General features: G+C 37.2%; 1 protein-coding gene across 1 annotated transcript in view; it reads left to right on the top strand.

Annotated features, from left to right (window-relative positions):
- Positions 1-23,354, top strand: part of UGGT2 (UDP-glucose glycoprotein glucosyltransferase 2) — a 186,989-nt gene that overhangs the window by 22,789 nt on the left and 140,846 nt on the right. Inside the window, exons 3-6 of the mRNA XM_027065110.2 lie at positions 31-161; positions 625-737; positions 11,853-12,027; positions 16,502-16,598. Coding sequence (XP_026920911.2) covers positions 31-161; positions 625-737; positions 11,853-12,027; positions 16,502-16,598 — 516 coding nt within the window. The remainder of the gene's footprint in view (positions 1-30; positions 162-624; positions 738-11,852; positions 12,028-16,501; positions 16,599-23,354) is intronic.

Genomic DNA, 23,354 nt, shown 5'->3' with positions numbered 1-23,354 from the left:
GACGTCCTTTTATTTTGAATTTTTTTATAGAATCTGCTTATTCTTATTACAATTTAATCCTGAAGAAAGCTGGACAATTCTTAGACAATTTACATATCAATCTCCTAAAGTTTGCTTTCTCTATAAGGGCATACTCACCAACTATTCAGATGTTTCAACAGGTACGTAAAAATACCCAAACTATAATTGACAAAGAGGCATGCTGGTAGTATACATAAATCTATCTTAATGTGAGTATCTTTGGTTCCAAAGGATCTACAAACTTACAATACCTGGTTCCGTAGCCTATCATTGATTATATTATCATTGTTATTGATTGTAATTGAATATATTATATAATTTTATAGTTCTGTGGAATAAGGAGATTATGAGGACAAATCATTATTGACATGAACAGTAATGAAAGTTTTAATTTGGAATTTTTTCAATAACTTTGAAGCATGTATTTCCTACTATAAAGTTGATTTTGTTAAAGTATTTGATTCTGAGTGTAGATATTTTTTTACTTAGAGCAATAACTTGATAGTAGTTGATGAGTTATTTTAATCAAAGGAATGCATGAGTTTTAAAGATTATATTGTAATTATCAACTACTGTAGCTAAATATAATCTTTGAAATCATAGATTGCAGCTGATGAGCCCCCGCCAGATGGTTGTGATGCATTTGTGGTTATCCATAAAAAACACACCTGTAAAATTAATGAGATTAAAAAGCTGCTGAAGAAGGCTACTTCAAGGTAAGTTAATAATAGCCTTTAGTGAAAGGTATGGTTTATAAAAAGAGATGAGGGTTGAAATAGAGATTTCTTATAATAAGCAATGTCTTCATTATTAAAAATTTGTATTAAAGCATGTGCTCTGGATTGAAAAAACTGGATGGGCTGGTAGTTAAGTCCTTTCAGTATTTTGTCTCAATTAGCTTTTGATTTTAGAATATAAATTATATCAAAATACCATAAAATACATGAAATATGTTTTATATAATCATAAAATGTTTTCTCAAACATGCAAAATTGTGTATTTATTTCGCTTCTCTTTATTTTTTAAGTTTATTTGTTTTGAGAGAGAGAGAGAGAATGAATCCCAATGTGGGGCTCGATCCCATGACCCTGGGATCATGACCTGGTCCTAAATTGAGTCGGAAGGAAGCCCAACCTACTAAGTCACCCAGGTGACCCTGGCCTCCATCTCTTTAAGCTGAATGTATAACCTGGGAATAAAAAATTAATACTACAGTAATACAGAGTATAGAGTTGCATTGTTATAATGTATTATTCAAAACTTTATTTTTTTACTTCTACATATTTAATACAAAAGGATATGGATAGTCAGAAGGAAATTATTAATTTGTACCAGTGTGTGTTTTAGTGCCTGATTTATCTGTACTTTCAAAAGTATTAAAGTTGTTTCTCTAATTTTGAAAGAGCTATTTATATGTTAAACAGTAATATATAGTAATTCATATCAGTACTTCCCTTGTTTGTTGGAAACCTTTTAAAATATTTGGTTATATTTTATATTAATTTTAATGTACAGAAGGCTTTTTATTTTTATGTAGGCAAATTTTGTGTGTGTGGGTGTGTGTGTTTATAGTTTTTCCAAACATGCATGAGAGATGTTAAATTTTACAGTTGCTTTCCTAAAGTTTTTCCTTTCATTTTACCTTAAACTTTTAATCCATTAATTTTAAACTTTTAATTCATGTAATTTATTATTATCAAAGGTAAGGAGCCTATCAGATCTTTTTCCCTTCAGATGGCTAGTCAATTAAATATTCATTATATTTGTTATGCTCTATGACATAGCTACTCTGTATATTGCCTGTTTCTTATAGCAATGCCATGCTGTTTTAGTATTTGTTTTAAAATATATTCTGATACCTAATGATACAATTTCATTGCTACTTTATTTCCTCCAAGTTTTTTATAGTTCTATGCATTTTTTGATGCTTTCAGATTAACACTAGAGTCCCTTTTCTCCTGCAAAAATGGGCATTGGTAGGATTTTAATCAGAATTATGAGGGGTTCCTGGGTGGCTCAGTCAGTTAAGCATCTGAATCTTGATTTCAGCTCAGGTCATGATCTCATAGTTCCTGGGACTGAGCCTCACATCAGGCTCCACACCGACAGCGCGGAGCCTGCTTTGGATTCTCTCTCTCTCTCTCTCTCTCTCTCTCTCTCTCTCTCTCTCTGCCTCTCCTCCACTCACACCCTCTCATTCTCTCTCTCTCTCTCAAAATAAATTAAAAAAAAAACAAACAATTGAATCTTTATTATACTGGGTCTCGCAACAGACGACATGGTATGTCTTCTATTCATACTGTCTTTTAAAATGTTAACGTTTTGTAGTAATCTGTGTTTTTTAAATCAGACATAGTGGGGTGCCTGGGTGACTCATTCGGTTAAGCATCTGACTCTTGGTTTTGGCTCAGGTCATGATCTCACCATTTGTGGGATTGAGCCCCAAATGGGGTTCCATGCTGACAGCGCGGAGTCCGCTTAGGATTCTCTCTCTCTCTCTCTCTCTCTCCTCCCTCCCTCCCTCCCTCTGTCTCTCTTGCATGCATGCTCTCTCAAAATAAATTTTTTTAAATATAAATTTTTTTTAATCTATTGAGATGAATACAAAGTTTTTCTCATTGGACACACTGTGTATTATGGTAATAAATGTTAAAATATTATACCATCTTTGCATTTGTTAATGGTGTGAGATTATCTTAATTTCTCTTAAAATTGCTTATGTTTTCATTAAGATTCATGCTTCTTTTTTATAGATGATATTAGATTAGCTATTATTTAAATTATTAATGCCATCTTTTTATTTTTTGGAGAGAGCGAGCAGGAGAGAGGGGCAGTGGGAGAGAGAGAGAATCTTAAGCAGCAGGCTCCACATTCAGCACAGAGCCCAACACAGGGCTCAATTCCATGATCCTGGGATCATGACCTAAGCTAAAATCCAGAGTTAGGTGCTCAACCAACTGAGCCACTGAGGCTAATGCCACCTTTTTTTTTTTTTTAATCATTCTAGCTTCATATAGTATATTAGACAACTTACCATGTTATTTTTGTAAATTCTGGTATTCTTTTACATATAAATATCATTGAAAATAAGTATACCATAGAAATTACCAATTCCTTTTTAAAAATACAGCCACTTATTTCTCAAAGGAGTTTGATCCAGGTGTTTAGTACTCTTATGCAAGTTTTAGATCCCTTAGCTTCTGTGGAAAGTACCCTGTGCTGTGTTTTAAGGGTCCAGCACTGAATTTTGTTCTGTTTTTATTATTTAAGTATAGTTGATATACAACATTGTCTTTTAACTTCAGGTGCACCACGTGGTAATTTAACAATTCTGTCCATCATGCAGTGCTCACCATGAGAAGTGTGGTTACCCTCTGTCACCACACAGCGTTATTATAACATTATTGGCTATATTCCTTCTGCTGTACTTTTCATCTCCACGACTGACTTATTTTATAACTAGAAGTTTGAACCTCTTCATCCCCTTCACCTATTTTGCCCATCCTCCCTACTCTTCTCCTGTGGCCCCCAGTTTGTTCTGTGTATTTATCAATCTGTTTCTGGTTTTTTTGTTTTTTAGATTCCACATATAACTGAAATCATATGGTATTTGTCTTTTTCTTATTTCACTTAATACCCACTAGGTCTGTCTCTGTTGTCACAAATGGCAGAATCTTCAATTCCTTTATAGCTTTATAACACTAACTGGGAAATTGTCAGCCCTCATGCATTTTTTTTCTTTTCCTAGTGCATTTTTAAGCATAATTTTTGGTAACTTTCAACATTCTTAATTTTTGATGACTGACTTTATAATTTTCTTAAATACTCAATATTTAAATATTAAACATAAAGTTAAATTAAGATTAAGAAAAATATTAGCATCAAGCATTTGGGAGAGGTGATCTGCAGTGGGCCCTCTGAGTCCTTGCATGTTCTTGGTCTGACCAGTAGAAAGTGGCTCTTTACTCGAGCCATTTCTCAGGGTTGTGTTTACAGCAGGCAACCTGGAGGAATGAAGTGATTTTTTTCCTTTTGGAAAGAAGAGCAGGCTTCTTTACTGCTTGGTATAAAATAGTAGTTCACCAATTAGTGTCCCTCAGCTATAACATATACCCTCTATTTGTGTAGTATCTATCCATTTAGATCCATATTTCACAGGGGAGGGGCAGAGAGAGAGAGGGACACACAGAATCCAAAGCAGGCTCTAGGCTCTGAGCCATCAGCACAGAGCCCAATGCAGGGCTTGAACTCATGAACCATGAGATCATGACCTGAGTTGAAGTTGGACGCTTAACCGACTGAGCCACGCAGGCACCCCAGTTCTTGACCATTTTTGGAAGTAGGGTAGGATGTTGACAGACTATGGCTTTCCGGGAAAGGAAGGACAAGGTCCCCATGGTTTGGTGAAGACAAAAGCTCGACACTTTTTTTTTTAATTTTTTTTTCAACATTTATTTATTTTTGGGACAGAGAGAGACAGAGCATGAACAGGGGAGGGGCAGAGAGAGAGGGAGACACAGAATCGGAAACAGGCTCCAGGGTCTGAGCCATCAGCCCAGAGCCTGATGCGGGGCTCGAACTCACGGACCGCGAGATCGTGACCTGGCCGAAGTCAGGCGCTTAACGGACTGCACCACCCAGGCGCCCCAAAAGCTCGACACTTTTTTTTTTCCTACTGCTCCTCTCTCTCTCTCCCTCTGCCATTTTGTACTCTCTGTGTTCCTGGCTTGGTGATAGCAGTTTTCTGATAACTTTCTGTAGCCCCTGCCACGACTCCTTGATATGTGTTCCTCCAGGAAGAGGCACCCAAACTCAACTGATGGGGTTTCAAAGGTGTTCACAGTGGGCAAGAGTTTAGAATGATCTCTAGACCAATTCAGTGAAGTTTTATTGTTGTAGCTTCCATGAGTGAATAGCAACTGGTACTGATATTGTATATGTTTATACGGTGAATACTCATGAAGTCTCCAGGGAGATACTCATTCGGGGACTGCCACATGTACTGTCTGTTCCCAGGTGAATAACCTAGAATCCCAGGGGGAGAAAGTTGAACTACAATCCCAACTTGAGTAACTGAGTGGCTGCTGGAATTCCCAGAGGCAGTTTCTAGTACAGTAGCGCCACCTACCTGACTCAGCCATCAAGTGTAACCCTTTTTCAAAAGCAGCTCTTAGTAAGAGCTCTTACTAAACCTGAAGACCTGACCCAGGGAAGCCTCATGACTCTGACATCTGATGTTTACATTTTGGCATAGGTCAAGTAGGATTCAGTGACTAATGAGATAGATGGACTCCACAAGTCTCTCTGGTCAGTTGAAAATGGTATGTTCAAGAGCATAGTTGTCTTGACTTAGCATGATCTTAGATTTACATGAAAAAGTGGTAGCTGCCCTTGGGGACAAACCATGTGCCCCATTCCACTACCTCAAGTGAAGTTTCTTGGCTCAGTGGAGCTCTCAGTCCACAGTGGTTTTCCTTAATGCCTGGACTAAGTTACTGGTCTGTTCAGCTAAGGTAAAGCTGGTTGTATCTTTTTTTTTTTTTTTTTTTTTTAATGTTTGAGAGAGAGACAGCATGTGAGCAGGGGAGGGGCAGAGAGAGAGACAAAGAATCTGAAGCAGGCTCCAGGCTCTGAGCTGTCAGCACAGAGCCTGATGTGGGGCTCGAACCCATGAACCGCGAGATCATGACCTGAGCCAAAGTCGGACGCTTAACCGACTGAGCCCCCTCGCCAGGCGCTCCAAAACTGGTGATGTCGGCAGTCTGCTGCTGCTGTTCAGTCAGGCCCCAGCTATGTAACACCAACAGCAGATGTGTTCATTCAGTGGGCAGAGTTCAAGGCAGTCCTTCTACCTCTGACCCCTTGATGAAATTTGGTACATTTATACTGACTCTTGGGCTGTTGCCAGAGGCCTACCTGTCTGGTCTGCCAGTTGGGGGACTACCAACCGGCAAAGCAGAGGCACCCCTCTTTGGGGCTGTATGCTGCGAGAATAAATCACAGCTTCCCATCTGCCAGTCTGAGTAGAAACACACGGTGTTAGACCCATTCTTTTAGTCTGAGTCAAGTTAAGCTGCTTACCACTTAAAACATAACAATGTACTAGCCAAAAAAAGGTAGAATGATTTGTTTTTTCCCTACCTCCTGATCAAAGATCTGTGCTGTGGATCCGCCCTAGAATTTGACAGATGTTCTATTAAATGTGCTTATGTGTTTGAGAGAAGGTGACAGGAATCCTTGGCATCCTAGGTAAGTATGATTTTTCTCCTCCCTGCCCCCAACAGGGAAATAAAACTATTCAGGAGGTTTTTTGTCTCTTGTCTTTTTGAAATTGGGATGATAAAAATGCCACATAGGAAAGAACGGTGTGGCACCTGGGTGACTTGGTCAGTTCAGCATCTGACTCTTGGGTTTGGCTCAGGTCATGATCTCGTGGTTCGTGGGATTGAGCCCCGTCTCAGGTTCCACACTGATGACATGGAGCCTGTTTAGGATTCTCTTTCTCCTTCTCTCTCTGCCCCTCCCTCACCCTCTCTCTCTCAAAAATTAACTTAGCATAGTTCCTGTTTTTAATTTTTTGTTTTTATGATTTAAAAATGGAAAGAATCAAGGGTTTAGCTCAAGGCAAAAGAAAATAACATGAATGCAAAGGTAATAGAATTTTTCCTTTTCTGTTGTTACTAATCAGTCATTTCTTTAAAGAAAAACTAAAAATCTAACCCAGAAAACATGAAAGAAAATGAAAACTGAAGAAAATTTAGGGATGAGAAACATCTACAGAGGGAAAAAGTATGTTACTGACATACTTTATATGTATGTGTATATATGTATATATGTGTATATGTGTGTGTGTGTGTGTATGTGTGTGTGGATAGAGATATAGATGTATGTATATGTATGTTATTTGCTTAAATAAGAAAACAACCACTGTGGATGAATATTGATAGTGTGTCCTGAACCAAGGATTATGTGCCTAAGATTCACAAAAAGAAAAGTGTGTTAACCTAATGCTATAAATAGCTTCTCTCAGGCTGTGGAATTGATTTGGCCCTACCTACAAGCTGATAAGCTTGCCTCTGGCTGTTTCATGGATTCTGGCCAAAGACAGGAGGCTCTTGGTCAGAAACAAAGAACTATTCATGGACACAACGGCCATGCATTAGCATATGGTTAGCACCAGTTCCCTTGCCTCCACATACCCCCGGGGTGAAAATGGACCCACAAGAATACTACACAAGTGGTGGGTAGGTTGCAGCTGAAGGACACAGAGCTGGGGGGCTTTATCGCTTATAACAAGCAGTAAGCAACCTGCTGTTTGTCCCAGAGTGAGATGCTAACATACCCCTCAAAGTTACTTGCTGCGAACCCTGAGAAATGGCCTGTCAGTCTTGACATAGCCAGAAGGACAGTCAAGGGCCCTGGCAGAGTGCCTCTCCCAACAATCCATCCCTTGGCCTGGCAAATTCTTGACCAAACTCATATTTTTATGAGCGATTCTGTTGTCTCTTAAAGTGTTTAGTTAAGGCTACTGTCAACAGGACTCCAAGTGGCAGGATGAGGTCCATCTGCAGGATTAGCCTCAGCCATGCCCGCAGGATTCCAGGTTCAGCCAACTCTGAATAAGTCCCAAGGGGCCTAGTATGTCCTCTTTTGGACAGGTGGGATGTAGTCTAATGTCGGTCTTCCATCGCTTACAACCTGTACGAGGGAGTTTATATCTACCTGATCTTTGCTGGCACTGCACATATTCACTGGGGACGATAAAAGGGTCAAAAAAGCAATCCCCATCCCCACTTTTCCCAAATACATTAAACCTAAAAGTGGCACATGTCGCTCCGTTCCAGAATTGTTAAACTTGCACCTCGTAGCTGCAGCGTCAGTCTTCATACATGGCCTAAGCCAAGGCTTCTCCGGGCACAGAAGTACAGGGAATTGCATGATTAATATTCAGATGAAATTTTTCCAGTCTTCATATTCATACATGAATTTGGGGTGGGGGGGATCTACAGTTGGGAGATCTTTGTCTCTGGGAAATCTGTTCCCTTTCTTCTAGTTTTTATTTTCAGCCTGAAGATTTATCTACGAGCATTGTTTCATTAGCAGTCTTTCCAATTACTAACAATAGCAAATTATTTGAAAGAATTATTTTTCAGACTAATATTAAAATGTAAGGTATCCTGTATGAATTATGAAATGTACTTCTGTAGTACTGATTTGATAAAAATCAGTTTTTTTACATGACAGTCCATTTGACTTAGTGCCATTTGAGTTCCAAGGTATCAGTGAAAATAAATGATGTTAATAATTTCATCTAGTTTGATTCCTTTTTACTTTTTTTTTTCAACGTTTTTTATTTATTTTTGGGACAGAGAGACAGAGCATGAACAGGGGAGGGACAGAGAGAGAGGGAGACACAGAATCGGAAACAGGCTCCAGGCTCCGAGCCATCAAGCCCAGAGCCTGACGCGGGGCTCGAACTCACGGACCGCGAGATCGTGACCTGGCTAAAGTCGGACGCTCAACCGACTGCGCCACCCAGGCGCCCCTCCTTTTTACTTTTTAAATGTGAAGTGTGGGTTTAGTATTTTTTTGTGTTTATTAATAGGATCCTACGAAAAATAGCAACTCATTCCGTTTTCTTGTTTTGTGTATTCATCTGTCTTCATCTGTTGAAGAAGAGATGTTGTGAATTCAGCTCTTCTTTGGATAAGATTTCGTTTCAGGTTTCAAATATCCAAACATTGGGGCGCCTGGGTGGCCCAGTCGGTTAAGCGTCCGACTTCATCTCAGGTCATGATCTCGCGGTCCGTGAGTTCGAGCCCCACATGGGGCTCTGGGCTGATGGCTCAGAGCCTGGAGCCTGTTTCCTATTCTGTGTCTCCCTCTCTCTCTGCCCCTCCCCCATTCATGCTCTGTCTCTCTCTGTCTCAAAACTAAACTTAAAAAAAAAATTCAAATATCCAAACATTAACAGTAATATTTGTAAAATCCTATCTTATGTTAAATGCTAATAAATACAGATGAATGTGTAAAACTTGAAAAGAAATTTATTAGAAGAATGTTGATGAGTGTGCATACATACTGTGAAAGTCCTCTGTAAACCAGTGTAAAGATGCTTGAACTCAAGTCATTTATACACCTGAAGTAAACCCCATTCCCCATACTGAAGTCCACAAATTTCACACGCTTTAAGCCAAATAATTGGTGGAAAGTTTTCATTCTGTTAGATTCATTGAGCACTTGAGTGATTTGGATTTAAAGAAAGTTAAGCTAATAACCAGGAACATAGTATTTTAGTCATTTTTAAAATGTAAAAGTAAACTTATATTCATTGGTAAGCCTTATTCTGTAATAATTAAACAAAATAGAAATTTGAATTTCTCTATTAGAAGGTATAATTTATACATGTACAATTTTCCAGCCATGCCAGAAAATTGAAACATTAATTATTTACCATAGTTTGTTGTAGAAAGTCTGTAAATTTCTTATCAGTATTTTAGAAATGTTTCTCTAACAGGCCATGGTTATCACTAGATGATTTTATCAATTTCTGTTTAGCTCAAATAAGTAATAGAATATTCTGTAATTTTTCATATTTAAAATTATACTTTTTAAAATTTTTTTCTAGTGTTTATTTTTGAGAGAGAGAGTGTGAGCAGGGGAGGGACACAGAGAGAGACAGACAGACAGAATCTGAAGCAGGCTCCAGGCTCCAAGCTGTCAGCACAGAGCCCGACACAGGGCTTGAACTCACAAAACCTGAGATTGTGACCTCAGCCAAAGTCGGATGCTTAACCAGTTGAGCCACCCAGGCACCCCTAGGATTATACTTCTTGATAAAAATATTCAATTTTCATTTTAAATTTTGATTGAGAATTTTCATTCTTACACTATGCAGGTTAATTACTGTGGGTGAATTAAAAAATGTAAAGAAAATATGCCTACAAAATAACTTCCCTTACATACAAAACAATATAATAAACATATAATAAGATTGTAATATAAACATGCTGTAAAATTTTATAGTTATGTCAATAAGTGAAAAATAATCCTATATGTATCTAGTGTATGGAACCTGAGGGAATCAATAGAAAATGACCTAACAATTCAGTATTTTCATCTAAGTGTAGTATTTGTCTCTATTGTTTTGATGCATTTTATGTTTATGTACACTAAAAGGACATGTTCCCAATGTATTAAGTTTAAACATTGAAAATTAGAATAATGCGACATATACATACAGCAAATTATATGATTCTTATTTATTCCAGTTTTCTAGAACTCTCCATAATCAACAGTGCTATTAAGTTCTTGTATGTCTTTTTGGAAATAAGATTATATAATCATAACTATATAGATAAATACCCCCTACTTTCATCATTAATGGTGGTATAACGTCCAACACTTGGTTGGATGTTCTGTGGATCTTTGATGGTACTCTTGGTCGATAGTTTAAGTAAATGGAGGTTTGCTAGACGGAGAGAAAAATGATCATTTCTTGAGCATCACACATGTGCTTCATGCTCTGCTAGATGATTTGCAAGTTCTTTTGGTAAAGCTACCTAGGCGGTAGCAAGAATTCCTCCTCTTGAGCAGATAAAGAAATAAGCCCAAGAGAGATCAAATCACTGGTGCAGGGACACATAGCTAGTAAGTAGTTAAATTAGAACTTGAATCCAATTCTGCCTAATTTCAAAACCCACAGCCTTTTCACTAGCATGCTGTAGCTTTGTTATTCATACCCCCTTTCCCTCTCCCCTTTTCTTTGTATTTGTGTTTTAAAGGTAGTAAATGACTAAAAGGCTATAGAGATCTGGATTCATTAAATGTTACTTCTCAACACCTTTGTTATTCAGTATCTCTTTTTTCTTTCTACCTATATAATTGTTAAAAGATGTGGCTTTAGGATTCCTATTTATGGATAAGAGTTGAAATTTGGCTTTCTGTTTGATCTTGCTGTGGATATTTAACTTGTCTGAGCCTCAGAAACCTTTAAAGTATTAAGTAAATGATAGTAACTATCTACAGGAATTGTTGGGAAGATAGAATGTAATATGTACAAAAAATCTAGCATAGTGCCTGGAAAATTAAAAGATATCAAAGTCTGTTTATGATAGGGCTGGACTATAGTATTTCTCTGATTATCCTTGCGGGTTTAATGGGTTGTTATTAAGTACTGATAATCTTTGATATAGTGCCTTTGTTTTTTAAATATTCGGAACCCATTTTCAGGAAACACGAGCTATGAAAAATTATATACTCTTCTAATTGAACAAAATATAGATTTTATTTCGTTGAAAAATATATTGCCATTATATGTTGTTATTTAAAGATTGTGAACTTTCGTCATTAAAAATATTCGTAATACTCAGTTTCGGGTTAACCAGGTTTCTTTTCTGTCTTTAGTAGAAGCCACTTTCTGTTGATTCCCTCTGATTTCATATATTAGATGTATTCTTTCTCAGTTATTGACATATATCCATAAAATTCTGCAGCATGTTTATATTGTATTCTGTCTTATGTGTGTATTGTTTTGTGTATGAGTAAAGTTATTTTGCAGGTATATTTTGTTTACATTTTTTAATTCTCCCATAGTAGTTACTATGTTAACTGTGGTAAATGAAAATTTACCACAGGAAGTTTAAACTCTTTTTGGTGATACACAGACACACACACACACACACACACACACACACACATACATACACACACGAAACGTGTGTATATTTTATCTGTAAGTTATTTGATAAGCAGAAATTATAAAAGGTCATGATGTATTTCCCATATGTTCTTTGACTTTTTTAAAAGTTTGTGTTTTGTTTTCATTTTAGGCCCAGACCTTATCTATTTAAAGGAGATCATAAATTTCCTACAAACAAAGAGAACTTACCAGTGATTATACTCTATGCTGAAATGGGTACCAGAGCATTTGGTAAATTTCACCCATTATTGTCTGAAAAAGCAAAAAATGGGGAAATCCTATATGTTCTTCGACATTATATTCAGGTACAGTTTTATCCGAGATTATTTTGGCTATAAAAAACCTGTTTAATAATTTCCTCACAAGATTTTACATGATTTCTTCCTGAACAGTTAAAGATTTTTAAAAAAATGTTTTAAATTATTTATTTTGAAAGAGAGAGCTCATGAGAGCAGGGAAGGGACAGAGAAGAGAGAGAATCCCAAGCAGGCTCCTCTCTCAGTGCAGTCCCAATGTGGGCCTTGAACTCCTGAACAATGAGATAATGACCTGAGGCAAAACTCAGAGTCTGATGCTTAACCAACTGAGCCACCCAGGCACCCCTAAAGATTTTAAAAAATTAATACAACTATCAAATGTGAATTTTAGTGGAAAAATATATTGGGATTCTCTATCCTTTTCTGGAATTATCCTGTTGATATTTCTTTTCAGATTCCTTTCTTCTTAAATCTGAAACAGATTTAAAGCTTGGATAAAAACCAAAACCATAATGCATATAATATTTGCTAGGATTCATAGTTATTTTTAATGAAAATATTACTTCGAGAAAATCTAATTGATAATACTGATTATGTATATCATGTGAACCCTGATACAGAAATGCTCTTAACTATGTCTTTGGACAGGTGACTATTTCTTTGTTCAAGTTTCTGGCCAAATGTGTTCCCACCTTTTCAACTTCTCATTGCTCTCACACTTTTATCACATTATTGTGGTCTAATGACCTTGTAGCACTCATTGCTATATCTCAAGTTTTCTTTTATACCTCTGCACTATCCATCCCCTCCACCCCACACAACCAAACTCACACATATTTACTAGAATATAATGACCATTAGAAGGACTTTTCTTATTTTACTGCTATATGCCCAACACGGAAAGAGTGTTTTATATTGAAATATATAATTACTTGCATAATAATGTATAAAGTAATAAAAGCATTGCAGATATACTTGTTAATTGCCTATCCATATTCTTCACCTATTTTTATCTTAGATTCTTTGGGTTTTTCTTTTTCTCATATACAGATTTTAACAAATATATTCTGAATACTAATCTTCCATAGCTTGCAAACATCTTCTAGTATATTTCTAATATTAAAAAAAATTATGACATCTTTGGTTCAGCACAAGTATAGAGATTTAATCAGACTTATCCACCTTTTCTTTTATCCACTTTTTCCTTTGCGGTGTCATAAGGACATTCTCCTATATTTTCTTGTGACAAAATGCCATCCTTTATGTTTTGGTCTTTAATCCCTCTAGAATGTATTTGAATATGCTGTAAGGTAGAGATAGAATTCTAATTTTTCCATATAGAAGAGTATTGGCTCCCACATGATTTATTGAACAGTTGAGTCTTTATTCTAAGCCATCACATACCAAGTTTTCTTACAGGCCTGTATGTTTTTAGACTCTGTTCCAGTAATATATATGTATATTCTACACAAATATAACATTTTAATTGCAGCAGCTTTAAAATCTAAAGCAGTCTTGAGAAAGAAGAACAAAGCTAGAGGCACCATACGTCCTGATTTCAAACTATATTACAAAGCTGTAGTATTAAAACAGTGTGGTATTGGAATAAGAACGCATGGACCAGTGTAACAGAATAGAGAACCAAGAAATAAACCCATACGTGTATAGTCAACTAATATTCAGCAGGGGATCCAAGCCTACTCAGTTAAACGATGCTGGAAAAACTAGATAACCACATGCAAATGAATGGAACTGGCCCCCTATCTTATAACACTCAAAAAAATTAACTTAAAATGTATTTAAAATTTAAACGTAAAATGTGAAAGCATGAGGGTGCCACAGTGGCTCAGACGGTTAACATCTGACTCTTGATTTCAGCTCAGATCATGATCTCATAGTTTATGGGTTTGAGCCCTGCCTTAGCCTCCTCCATGTTGACAGCACAGAGCCTTGGGATTCTCCCTCTCTCTCTTCCCCTCCCCTGCTCGCTTTCTCTCTCAAAATAAAAATAAACTTAAAAAAAATGAAACTGTAAAAGTCCTAGAAGAAAACCTAAGAAAAAAGCGCCTTGACGGTGGTCTTGGCAGTGATTTTTTTGGATTTGACATCAAAAGCAAAGGCAACAAAAGTAAAAATAAAGAACAACAAAATTAAAAAGAAAAGAAAAAATGAAGTGGGTCTACATCAAACTAAATTAAGCCTCTGCATGGCAAAGGAAACCATTAACAAAACCAAAGGCAATGGCTGGAATGGGAGAAAATATTTATAAATCATTTATGTAAGGAGGGGTTAATATCCAAAATATATAAGGAACTCCTACAACTCAGTATCAAAAAACAATCTGATTAAAAATTGGGCAAAGGACCTGAATAGGTATTTTTTCAAAGGAGACCTACAGATGGCCACATGTACATGAAAAGGTCTCAAAAAGACAAGTGTGAGAGGATATGGAGAAAAGGGAGCCCTTTTGCACTGTTGATGGGAGTGTAAATTAGTGCAGCCACTATGGAAAACAGCTTGGAGTTCCTCCAAAAGTTTTAAGAAGAACGACCATGTGGTCTAGCATTTCTGCTTCTGGGTGAACATTCAAAGGAAAGAAAGCACTAACTTGAGAAGATCTCTGTGCTCTCGTGTTCACGGCAGCAATACCTACCATAACTGAGACGAGGGAACAGCCGAAGGGCTAGATGGGTCATGGGCATTGAGGAGGGCACTTTCAGGGATGAGCACTGGGTGTGATACATAAGAGATGAGTCACTGGGTTCTATCTCTAAAGGCAAGACTATGCTCTATGTTAACTTGAATTAAAAAAAAAAAAAAGTCCCCCACGTGACTAATGTACACTATAGGGAGGTATGCTCATCTACTGAGAATCAGTGTCCCGAATTATTTTTTGGAGAATGCAGCCATTAAATATACTATGAAATCATACCAGCCAACTATCTGGGCACTTGGTAGAATCAAATTACGGCTTTCTTTTTAACGAATGACCTATTGTACATTCAAAATAGTTATGTTTTAAATCTAGTCCATGTAATTCTAATAAAATGAACTTATTTATGCTGCTTTTGAAACAGATGCCTTTTTATGGGGAGAGAAGAAATAGAAAAATGAAGAAAGATTCTTCTCACCAATTGGTTTAGTCTGTGAGCATTTTTGGTTTGCAAACCCAAACTTACTAAACTACCATTCAAATTTTATATTAATACATTTTCAAATGGAGACAGTAAATATGAATTTAATAAACATTTATCTTTGTTCCCAAGGAGCTAATAATATTTTGGAATTGATAATGGAAATTGGTTACATGAAATTGCATTTCTTTTATGAACTATAACAAAGTATATGGACTTGGAGCTTCAATTTGCTTCTCTACCAGCTGATTGCCTTTTTAGTGGAGAGTCAGAATGCATTTTTAAATTGTGCTGTATGAAATTGAAAACTCTTTAAAATATTTTTAACTTTTTCAGATGACCATAATTAGAAGCAATTCAGTTTTCCCATGCTATCTTTCATTGTAGCACATGCCTGAGAAATTAGCAAGTTACATTGTCATGTGTGCAGCAGTGTTAAATACTTGTCTGCATATCTGAAACTAATTCTTCTATCTTCTTATTTGAAAAGATGTGGTGACTTCCTTGGTGGGGCAGTCTCTGCAAGTATATTTTGTATGTGCCCCTTACTTCAGACAGCTCCATGTGAAGCGATTGTTGCCCCTCATTGCAGAACAGATACTCATTTGTGGCATTGGGTATTTTAATCATTTAAAAACATGAAGAAAATGTAATCAAGTTGTTCAAGACACTGCATTTTCTTGCGTGTCTTTTGCCTCTACTCTTCAGTATTTGCTCTTGGCACCACTCTGGTTGTCCTACAGCTAGACAACGAGCAAGCAAACAGCATTTGCTGGTTTAGGAAATCTTGTGGCGTTCACCAAAAGGAGTACAGTTTTATTGAATCTTGATTGTATTGGAGCCTCTGTTAATTAACTCTTGGGAGAAATGGGGAAGTTACCACAAACAGAAAAAGATCAGATTTTTTTTTCTTGTAAAGAGTAATTAAAACATTTGGGATGCCTGGGTGGCGTCAGTTAAGCGTCTGACTCCTGATCTTGGCTCGGGGGATGATTTCACGGTTCATGATTTTGAGCCCACATTGGGCTCTGTGCTGATGGCACGGAGCTTGCTTGGAATTCTGTCTCTCCTCCTCTCTGCCCCTCCCTTACTTGTGTGCGCAAGCTCTCTCTCTCCCTCTCTCTCTCTCAAAATAAATAAACTTTAAAAAAATTAAAACATTAGAGTCATTGCGAAGTTTTTAGAAAGTAAAGAAGTGGTAATCAACCAAATACTGGGTCCTTGATAAACTGTCTAGAGAGAGTATAAATATCCCCAAATAATAATTCAGTGATTTAAAAAGTCAATATTAATAATTTACTCTAATGTCCTAATAAACATATTGAATTTAAAAGAAGATGTTTGAATCAGTATTTTCTCTTTTTAAAAAAATAAATGTGTTTGAACAGAAACCAGTCTCACAGAAAATGTACTTATCTGGCTACGGTGTGGAGCTAGCAATTAAGAGTACAGAATACAAAGCTTTGGATGATACTCAAGTTAAAAGTAAGTTTACTCTCTGTACTTGAATAGAATAAAAACTTGGAGGCTTACAAACTTTGTTCTTTTAAAAATGTAATGACTATAGTCTTATGTATGATAATTTGAGGGGAGTTTGGGGCATTACACCTGTCAAACGGTAATGCAGGTGTCCTAAGGTGAGCTCAGGGAGGGCAGGAACCTCCCGTGGAGCAGAAGGGCAAAAGCTCGCTTGATCTTGATTTTCAGTACGAACACAAACCGTGAAAGCGGGGCCTCACGATCCTTCTGATCTTTTGGGTTAGACATGTTCTCCTTAGTTTAGAGTTTAATTTAATTTAATTTTATTATTTTTTGAATTTTTAAATTTTTTTTAAAATTTACATCCAAATTAGTTAGCATATAGTGAAACAATGATTTCAGAAGTAGATTCCTTAGCACCCCTTACCCATTTAGCCCAGCCCCCCTCCCACAACCCCTCCAGTAACCCTCAGTTCTCCATATTTATGAGTCTCTTCTGTTTTGTCCCCCTCCCTGTTTTTATATTATTTTTGCTTCTCTTCCCTTATGTTCATCTGTTTTGTCTCAAAGTCCTCATATGAGTGAAGTCATATCATTTGTGTCTTTCTCTGACTAATTTCACTTAGCATAATACCCTCCAGTTCCATCCACGAAGTTGCAAATGGCAAGATTTCATTCTTTTTGATTGCCGAGTAATACTCCATTGTGTGTGTGTGTGTGTATATATACACACCACATCTTCTTTATCCATTCATCCATCAATGGACATCTGGGCTCTTTCCATACTTTAGCTATTGTTGATAGTGCTGCTATAAACATGGGGGTGCATGTGTCCCTTCGAAACAGCACACCTGTATCCCGTGGAGAAATGCCTAGTAGTGTAATTGCTGGGTCATAGGGTAGTTCTATTTTTAGTTTTTTGAGGAACCTCCATACTGTTTTCCAGAGTGACTGCACCAGCTTGCATTCCCACCAACAAGGCAAAAGAACTCCTCTTTCTCCGCATCCTCGCCAACATCTGTTGTTGCCTGAGTTGTTAATGTTAGCCATTCTGACAGGTATGAGGTGGTATCTCAGTGTGGTTTTGATTTGTATTTCCCTGATGATGAGTGATGATGAGCATTTTTTCACGTGTCAGTTGGCCATCTGCATGTCTTCTTTGGAAACGTGTCTCTTCATGTCTTTTGCCCATTTCTTCACTGGATTATTTGTTTTTTGGGTGTTGAGTTTGATAAGTTCTTTATAGATTTTGGATACTAACCCTTTATCTGATATGTCATTTGCAAATATCTTCTCCCATTCTGTCGGTTGCCTTTTAGTTTTGCTGATTGTTTCCTTCACTGTGCAGAAGCTTTTTATTTTGATGAGGTCCCAGTAGTTCCTTTTTGCTTTTGTTTCCTTTGCCTCTGGAGACGTGTTGAGTAAGAAGTTGCCGCAGCCAAGGTCAGAGAGGTTTTTGCCTGCTTTCTTCTCAAGGATTTTGGTGGCATCCTGTCTTACATTGAGGTCTTTCATCCATTTTGAGTTTATTTTTGTGTAAGAAAGTGGTCCAGGTTCATTCTTCCGCATGTCGCTGTCCAGTTTTCCCAGCACCACTTGCTGAAGAGACTGTCTTTATTCCATTGGATATTCTTTCCTGCTTTGTCAAAGATTAGTTGGCCATACGTTTCTAGGTCCATTTCTGGGTTCTCTATTCTGTTCCATTGATCTGAGTGTCTGTTCTTGTGCCAGTACCATACTGTCTTGGTAATTACAGCTTTGTAGTGTAGCTTGAAGTCTGGGATTGTGATGCCTCCTGCTTTGGTTTTCTTTTTCAAGATCACTTTGGCTATTTGGGGTCTTTTCAGGTTCCATACAGATTTTAGGATTATTTGTTCTAGCTCTGTGAAGAATGCTGGTGTTACTTTGATAGGGATTGCACTGAATAATGAGATTGCTTTGGGTAGTATCAACATTTTAACAATATTTGTTCTTCCTATCCAGGAGCATGGAATCTTTTTCCATTTTTCTTGTGTCTTCTTTTATAAGCTTTCTATAGTTTTCAGTGTATAGATTTTTCACCTCTTTGGTTAGATTTATTCCTAGGTATTTTATGGTTTTTTGTGCAACTGTAAATGGGATCGATTCCTTGATTTCTCTTTCTGTCGCTTCATTGTTGGTGTAGAGGAATACAACTGATTTCTGTGCATTGATTTTCTATCCTGCAACTTTGCTGAATTCATGAATCAATTCTAGCAGCTTTTTGTGGAATCTTTTGGGTTTTCCGTATAGAGTATCATGTCATCTGCGAAGAGTGAAAGTTTGACCTCCTCCTGGCCGACTTGGATGCCTTTTATTTCTTTGTGTTGTCTGACTGCAGAGGCTAAGACTTTCAATACTATGTTGAATAATCGTGGTGAGAGTCAACATCCCTGTCTTGCTCCTGTCCTTAGGGGAAAAGCTCTGTTTTTCCCCATTGAGAATGATATTAGCATTGGCTCATTCATATATGGCTTTTATGATCTCGAGGTATGCTCCTTCTATCCCTACCTTCTTGAGGGTTTTTATCAAGAAAGGATGCTGTATTTTGTCAAATGCTTTCTCTGCACCTATTGAGAGGATCGTATGGTTCTTGTCCTTTCTTTTATTGATGTGATGAATCGCATTAGTTGTTTTGCAGATATTGAACCAGCCCTGCATCCCAGGTATAAATCCCGCTTGGTCGTGGTGAATAATTTTTTTAATGTATTGTTGGATCCGGTTGGCTAATATCTTGTTGAGGATTTTTGCATCCATGTTCATCAGGGAAATTGGTCCATAGTTCTCCTTTTTTAGTGGGGTCTTTGTCTTGTTTTGGAATCAAGGTAACACTGGCTTCATAGAAGGGTTTGGAAGTTTTCCTTCCATTTCTATTTTTTGGAACAGCTTCAAGAGAATAGGTGTTAACTCTTCCTTAAATGTTTGGTAGAATTCCCTTGGAAAGCCACCTGGCCCTGGACTCTTGTTTTTTGGGAGATTTTTGATTACTAATTTGATTTCTTTACTGGTGATAGGTCTGTTCAAATTTTCTATTTCTTCCTGTTTGTTTTGGTAGTTTATATGTTTCTAGGAATTTGTACATTTCTTCCAGATTGCCCATTTTACTGGCATATAATTGCTTATAATATTCTCTTATTATTTTTATTTCTGCTGTGTTGGTTGTAATCTCTCCTTTTTCATTCTTGATTTTATTTATTTGGGGCTTTCCATTTTTCTTTTTTATCAAACTGGCTAGTGATTTATTAATTTTGTTAATTCTTTTAAAGAACCAGCTTCTGGTTTCATTGAACTATTCTACTGGGGTTTTTTGTTTGTTTCCTTTTTGTTGTTTTGTTTCCATAGCATTGGTTTCTGCTCTACTGTTTATTATTTCCTGTCTTCTGTTGGTTTGGGGTTTTATTTGCTGTTCTTTTCCCAGCTCCTTAAGGCATAAGGTTAGGTTGTGTATCTGAGATCTTTCTTCCTTCTTTAGGAAGTCCTGGATTGCTATATACTTCCCTCTTATGACTGCCTTTGCTGCATCCCAGAGGTTTGGGGCTGTGGTTTTATCATTTTCATTGACTTCCATATACTTTTTAATTTCCTCTTTAACTGCTTGGTTGGCCCATTCATTCTTTAGTAGAATGTTCTTCAGTCTCCAAGTATGTGTTAGCTTTCCCAGTTTTTTCTTGTGGTTGATTTTGAGTTTCATAGCGTTGTGGTCTGAAAATATGCACGGTATGATCTCAATCTTTTTGTACTTACTTAGGGCTGATTTGTGTCCCAGTATATGGTCTGTTCTGGAGAACATTCCATGTGCACTGGAGAAGAATGTATATTCTGCTGCTTTAGGATGAAATGTTCTGAATATATCTGTTAAGTCCATCTGATCCAGTATGTCATTCAAAGCCATTGTTTCCTTGTTGAATTTTTGATTAGATGATCTGTCCATTGTTGTGAGTGGGGTGTTGAAGTCTCCTACTATTACGGTATTACTATCGATGAGTTTCTTTATGTTTGTGATTAATTAACATATATTTGGGTGTTTCCACATTTGGCGCATAAATGTTTACAGTTGTTAGGTCTTCTTGGTGGACAGACCCCTTGATTATGATATAATGCCCTTCTGCATCTCTTGCTACAGTCTTTATTTTAAAGTCTAGATTGTCTGATATAAGTATGGCTACTCCAGCTTTCTTTTGTTGACCATTAGCATGATAGATGGTTCTCCATCCCCTTATTTTCAATATGAAGGTGTCTTTAGGTCTAAAGTGGGTCTCTTGTAAATAGCATACGGATGGGTCTTGTTTTCTGATCCATTCTGTTACCCTGTGTCTTTTGATTGAAGCATTGAGTCCATTGACGTTTAGAGTGAGTACTGAAAGATAAGAATTTATTGCCATTATGATGCTTGTAGAGTTGGAGTTTCTGGTGGTGGTTTCTGGTCCTTTCTAATCTTTGTTGCTTTTGAGATATATATATATATACATGTATATATATATATATATATATATATATATATATATATATATATACATGTATATATATATATATATATATGTATATATATATATATATATTTCATCTTTTCTCACCTCAGAGAGTCCCCCTTAAAATTTCTTATTTCTTGCAGGGCTGGTTTAGTGGTCACAAATTCCTTTAATTTTTGTTTGTCTGGGAAACTTTTTATCTCTCCTTCTATTTTGTAGAATTTAATTTTAAACTGAAAGAAATATGTTTAATATTGTGCTCCCAAAAACTTTTTTAGAAATTTGAAATAGCATATTATTTTCCTTTATCCTGTGGCTTCCCAACCATTTTCAGCAACATATAAAAAAATGGTAACATGTGCGAGGCACACTGAGGTAACGAGGCTGATTATGACTGGAGGTGACTGGCCCATGATGTGCCCAGCCACCTCCAGGATGGGGACCAGGTGTCTCAGGGGATCAGTATCTCAGTAAATCTGAAAGTCTTTGGCAACACATGGTCTTAGGGAGCTTTGTCTCAAGTAATCATAATAAAGTTAGGATGATGATGCTGTTCTTGAAGTAAGGCAGGAGAGGCCTGTGAATTGCTACATTGGATGAAGTAGATTGATTAGATTTGTGTCTACAAACTGATATCTGTCCATGGTTGTGCATTCTAACTGCAGGCCCCAGATGAAGGACTCTGGAGACCTGAACAAGATGAATAAGTTTTCAGATTCTTAGGAAAATCTTTTCTTCTCTGGTTCATCTGAAATTTATTTATACCTGATTCTTGGTTAAGAGTTTTTAATTCATTTTTTTATAGGCTCTCAGATGTGGCTTCTGCTTCAACTTTATTTTTCTATCCAGGATCTGGTCCTGGAGGCCCTGCCCTGATCAGACTTCTCCCTGGCTATTCCTCCTGAATGTGCTTCAGATAAAGATCTGTATTCCTGTTAAGTCCTACCAGTTAAAGAGTTACTGGAAAAGTAATAGTCAGATTTTATGTATTTCTATATTGCTTATATATAGCCTTATAATGCTTTATAATTTAGTATCTTAGTTTACAGTTATAATAGTAACAGGCATTTTCTAGCTATCCTTGGGCTTGTGGAGTTTTCTTTAAAATGTCAGGTGAAAAAAAAGGAAATTGAAAAAAAAATAATTTAAAAAATGTTAGGTGAAAAAAAATTTAAAACTCCGGTGATCACATGAATGATCTATATTACATATTTAACTCAGTTCATTTTTTTCCCTTTGTATACATGTGTCAGACTTCTAACTGGCCTTCTCTCTGATCTTTGGCCTTCTGTAACTTGACCCTCCCTCCTCCCCCATATAAATTAATGGATATTCTTGACAGTGCTTTCAGATTGAGTGCCTTATGCTGAAAATCTGACTTCGTGATACTACTGGTTAAAATCCCTTAGTGGCTCCCCATAACCTCCCTCATAAATTACAGTACCATGGCATTGCAAAGAAAGCTTTCATACTCCAGCCTCTTTCTGCCTTATCACTCTCCCATAGCCTCTCATTTGTACCCTCTGGTTCTGCAACACTAAACTACTATACAGAATAATTTTCTGTTCCCTGGATGCCTCCATGTTTGGCTCCATGCAAAGCCTTTATGACCTCTATAGAGTACTTTTATCCCTTAGCATATGCTGTTGCCTCTTCCTGAAACCTTCCGTCTTCTCCCACTTTCCTTTCATCAAAGCCTACGCATCTTTTAAAACTCCTATCCATTAGTACCTGTGAGACGGCCGCCTACCGTTGTCTCTGTCGAGGGTGGTTTTCTCCTTTCTACATCCCATGTGTTGTGTGCTGCTTTCATGAAAACTTTACACAGTGCCTTAAAATTGTCTATTTGTCTCTCTCCTTTCCCCCAACTGGAGTTTCTTTCTTTTGTGTCTCTCTTCCTGGTGTGTATGTGGCAGGAGTCTTAGCAAACAGCCAGCAAATGTTTGTGTGATGAGGGACTAAAAGGGAGGAGAAGGAGGACTAGATCCAAACACCCAGCGCTTTTAGCTGTAGCCCTGAGGTGTGGGCCTTCAGAAGAGAGAGGAGGAGTGTACTTGAGGGGCACTGGTGCACCCCGAAAGCAGCCCCATGCTGTAGGAGGTCACGAGTTCTTGTGACCCCAAGTACCCTTTACATGTACCATTTACCTCCCTGTATGTTGTATTATTTGGTGAGTAATGGAGAAGGAAAGGGAGAGATGACTGTAAAATGTTATATCCTTACTTTTTGAGGCCATGAGTTTGGGTTCTTCCTAAAGATTTCTTGATTATCTTTA

This window comes from Acinonyx jubatus, chromosome A1 (genome assembly GCF_027475565.1).
Source record: "Acinonyx jubatus isolate Ajub_Pintada_27869175 chromosome A1, VMU_Ajub_asm_v1.0, whole genome shotgun sequence".
Lineage (NCBI taxonomy): Eukaryota > Metazoa > Chordata > Mammalia > Carnivora > Felidae > Acinonyx > Acinonyx jubatus.
Note: the sequence above shows the minus strand (reverse complement) of the source record. Positions and strands in the feature narration are given on the sequence as shown.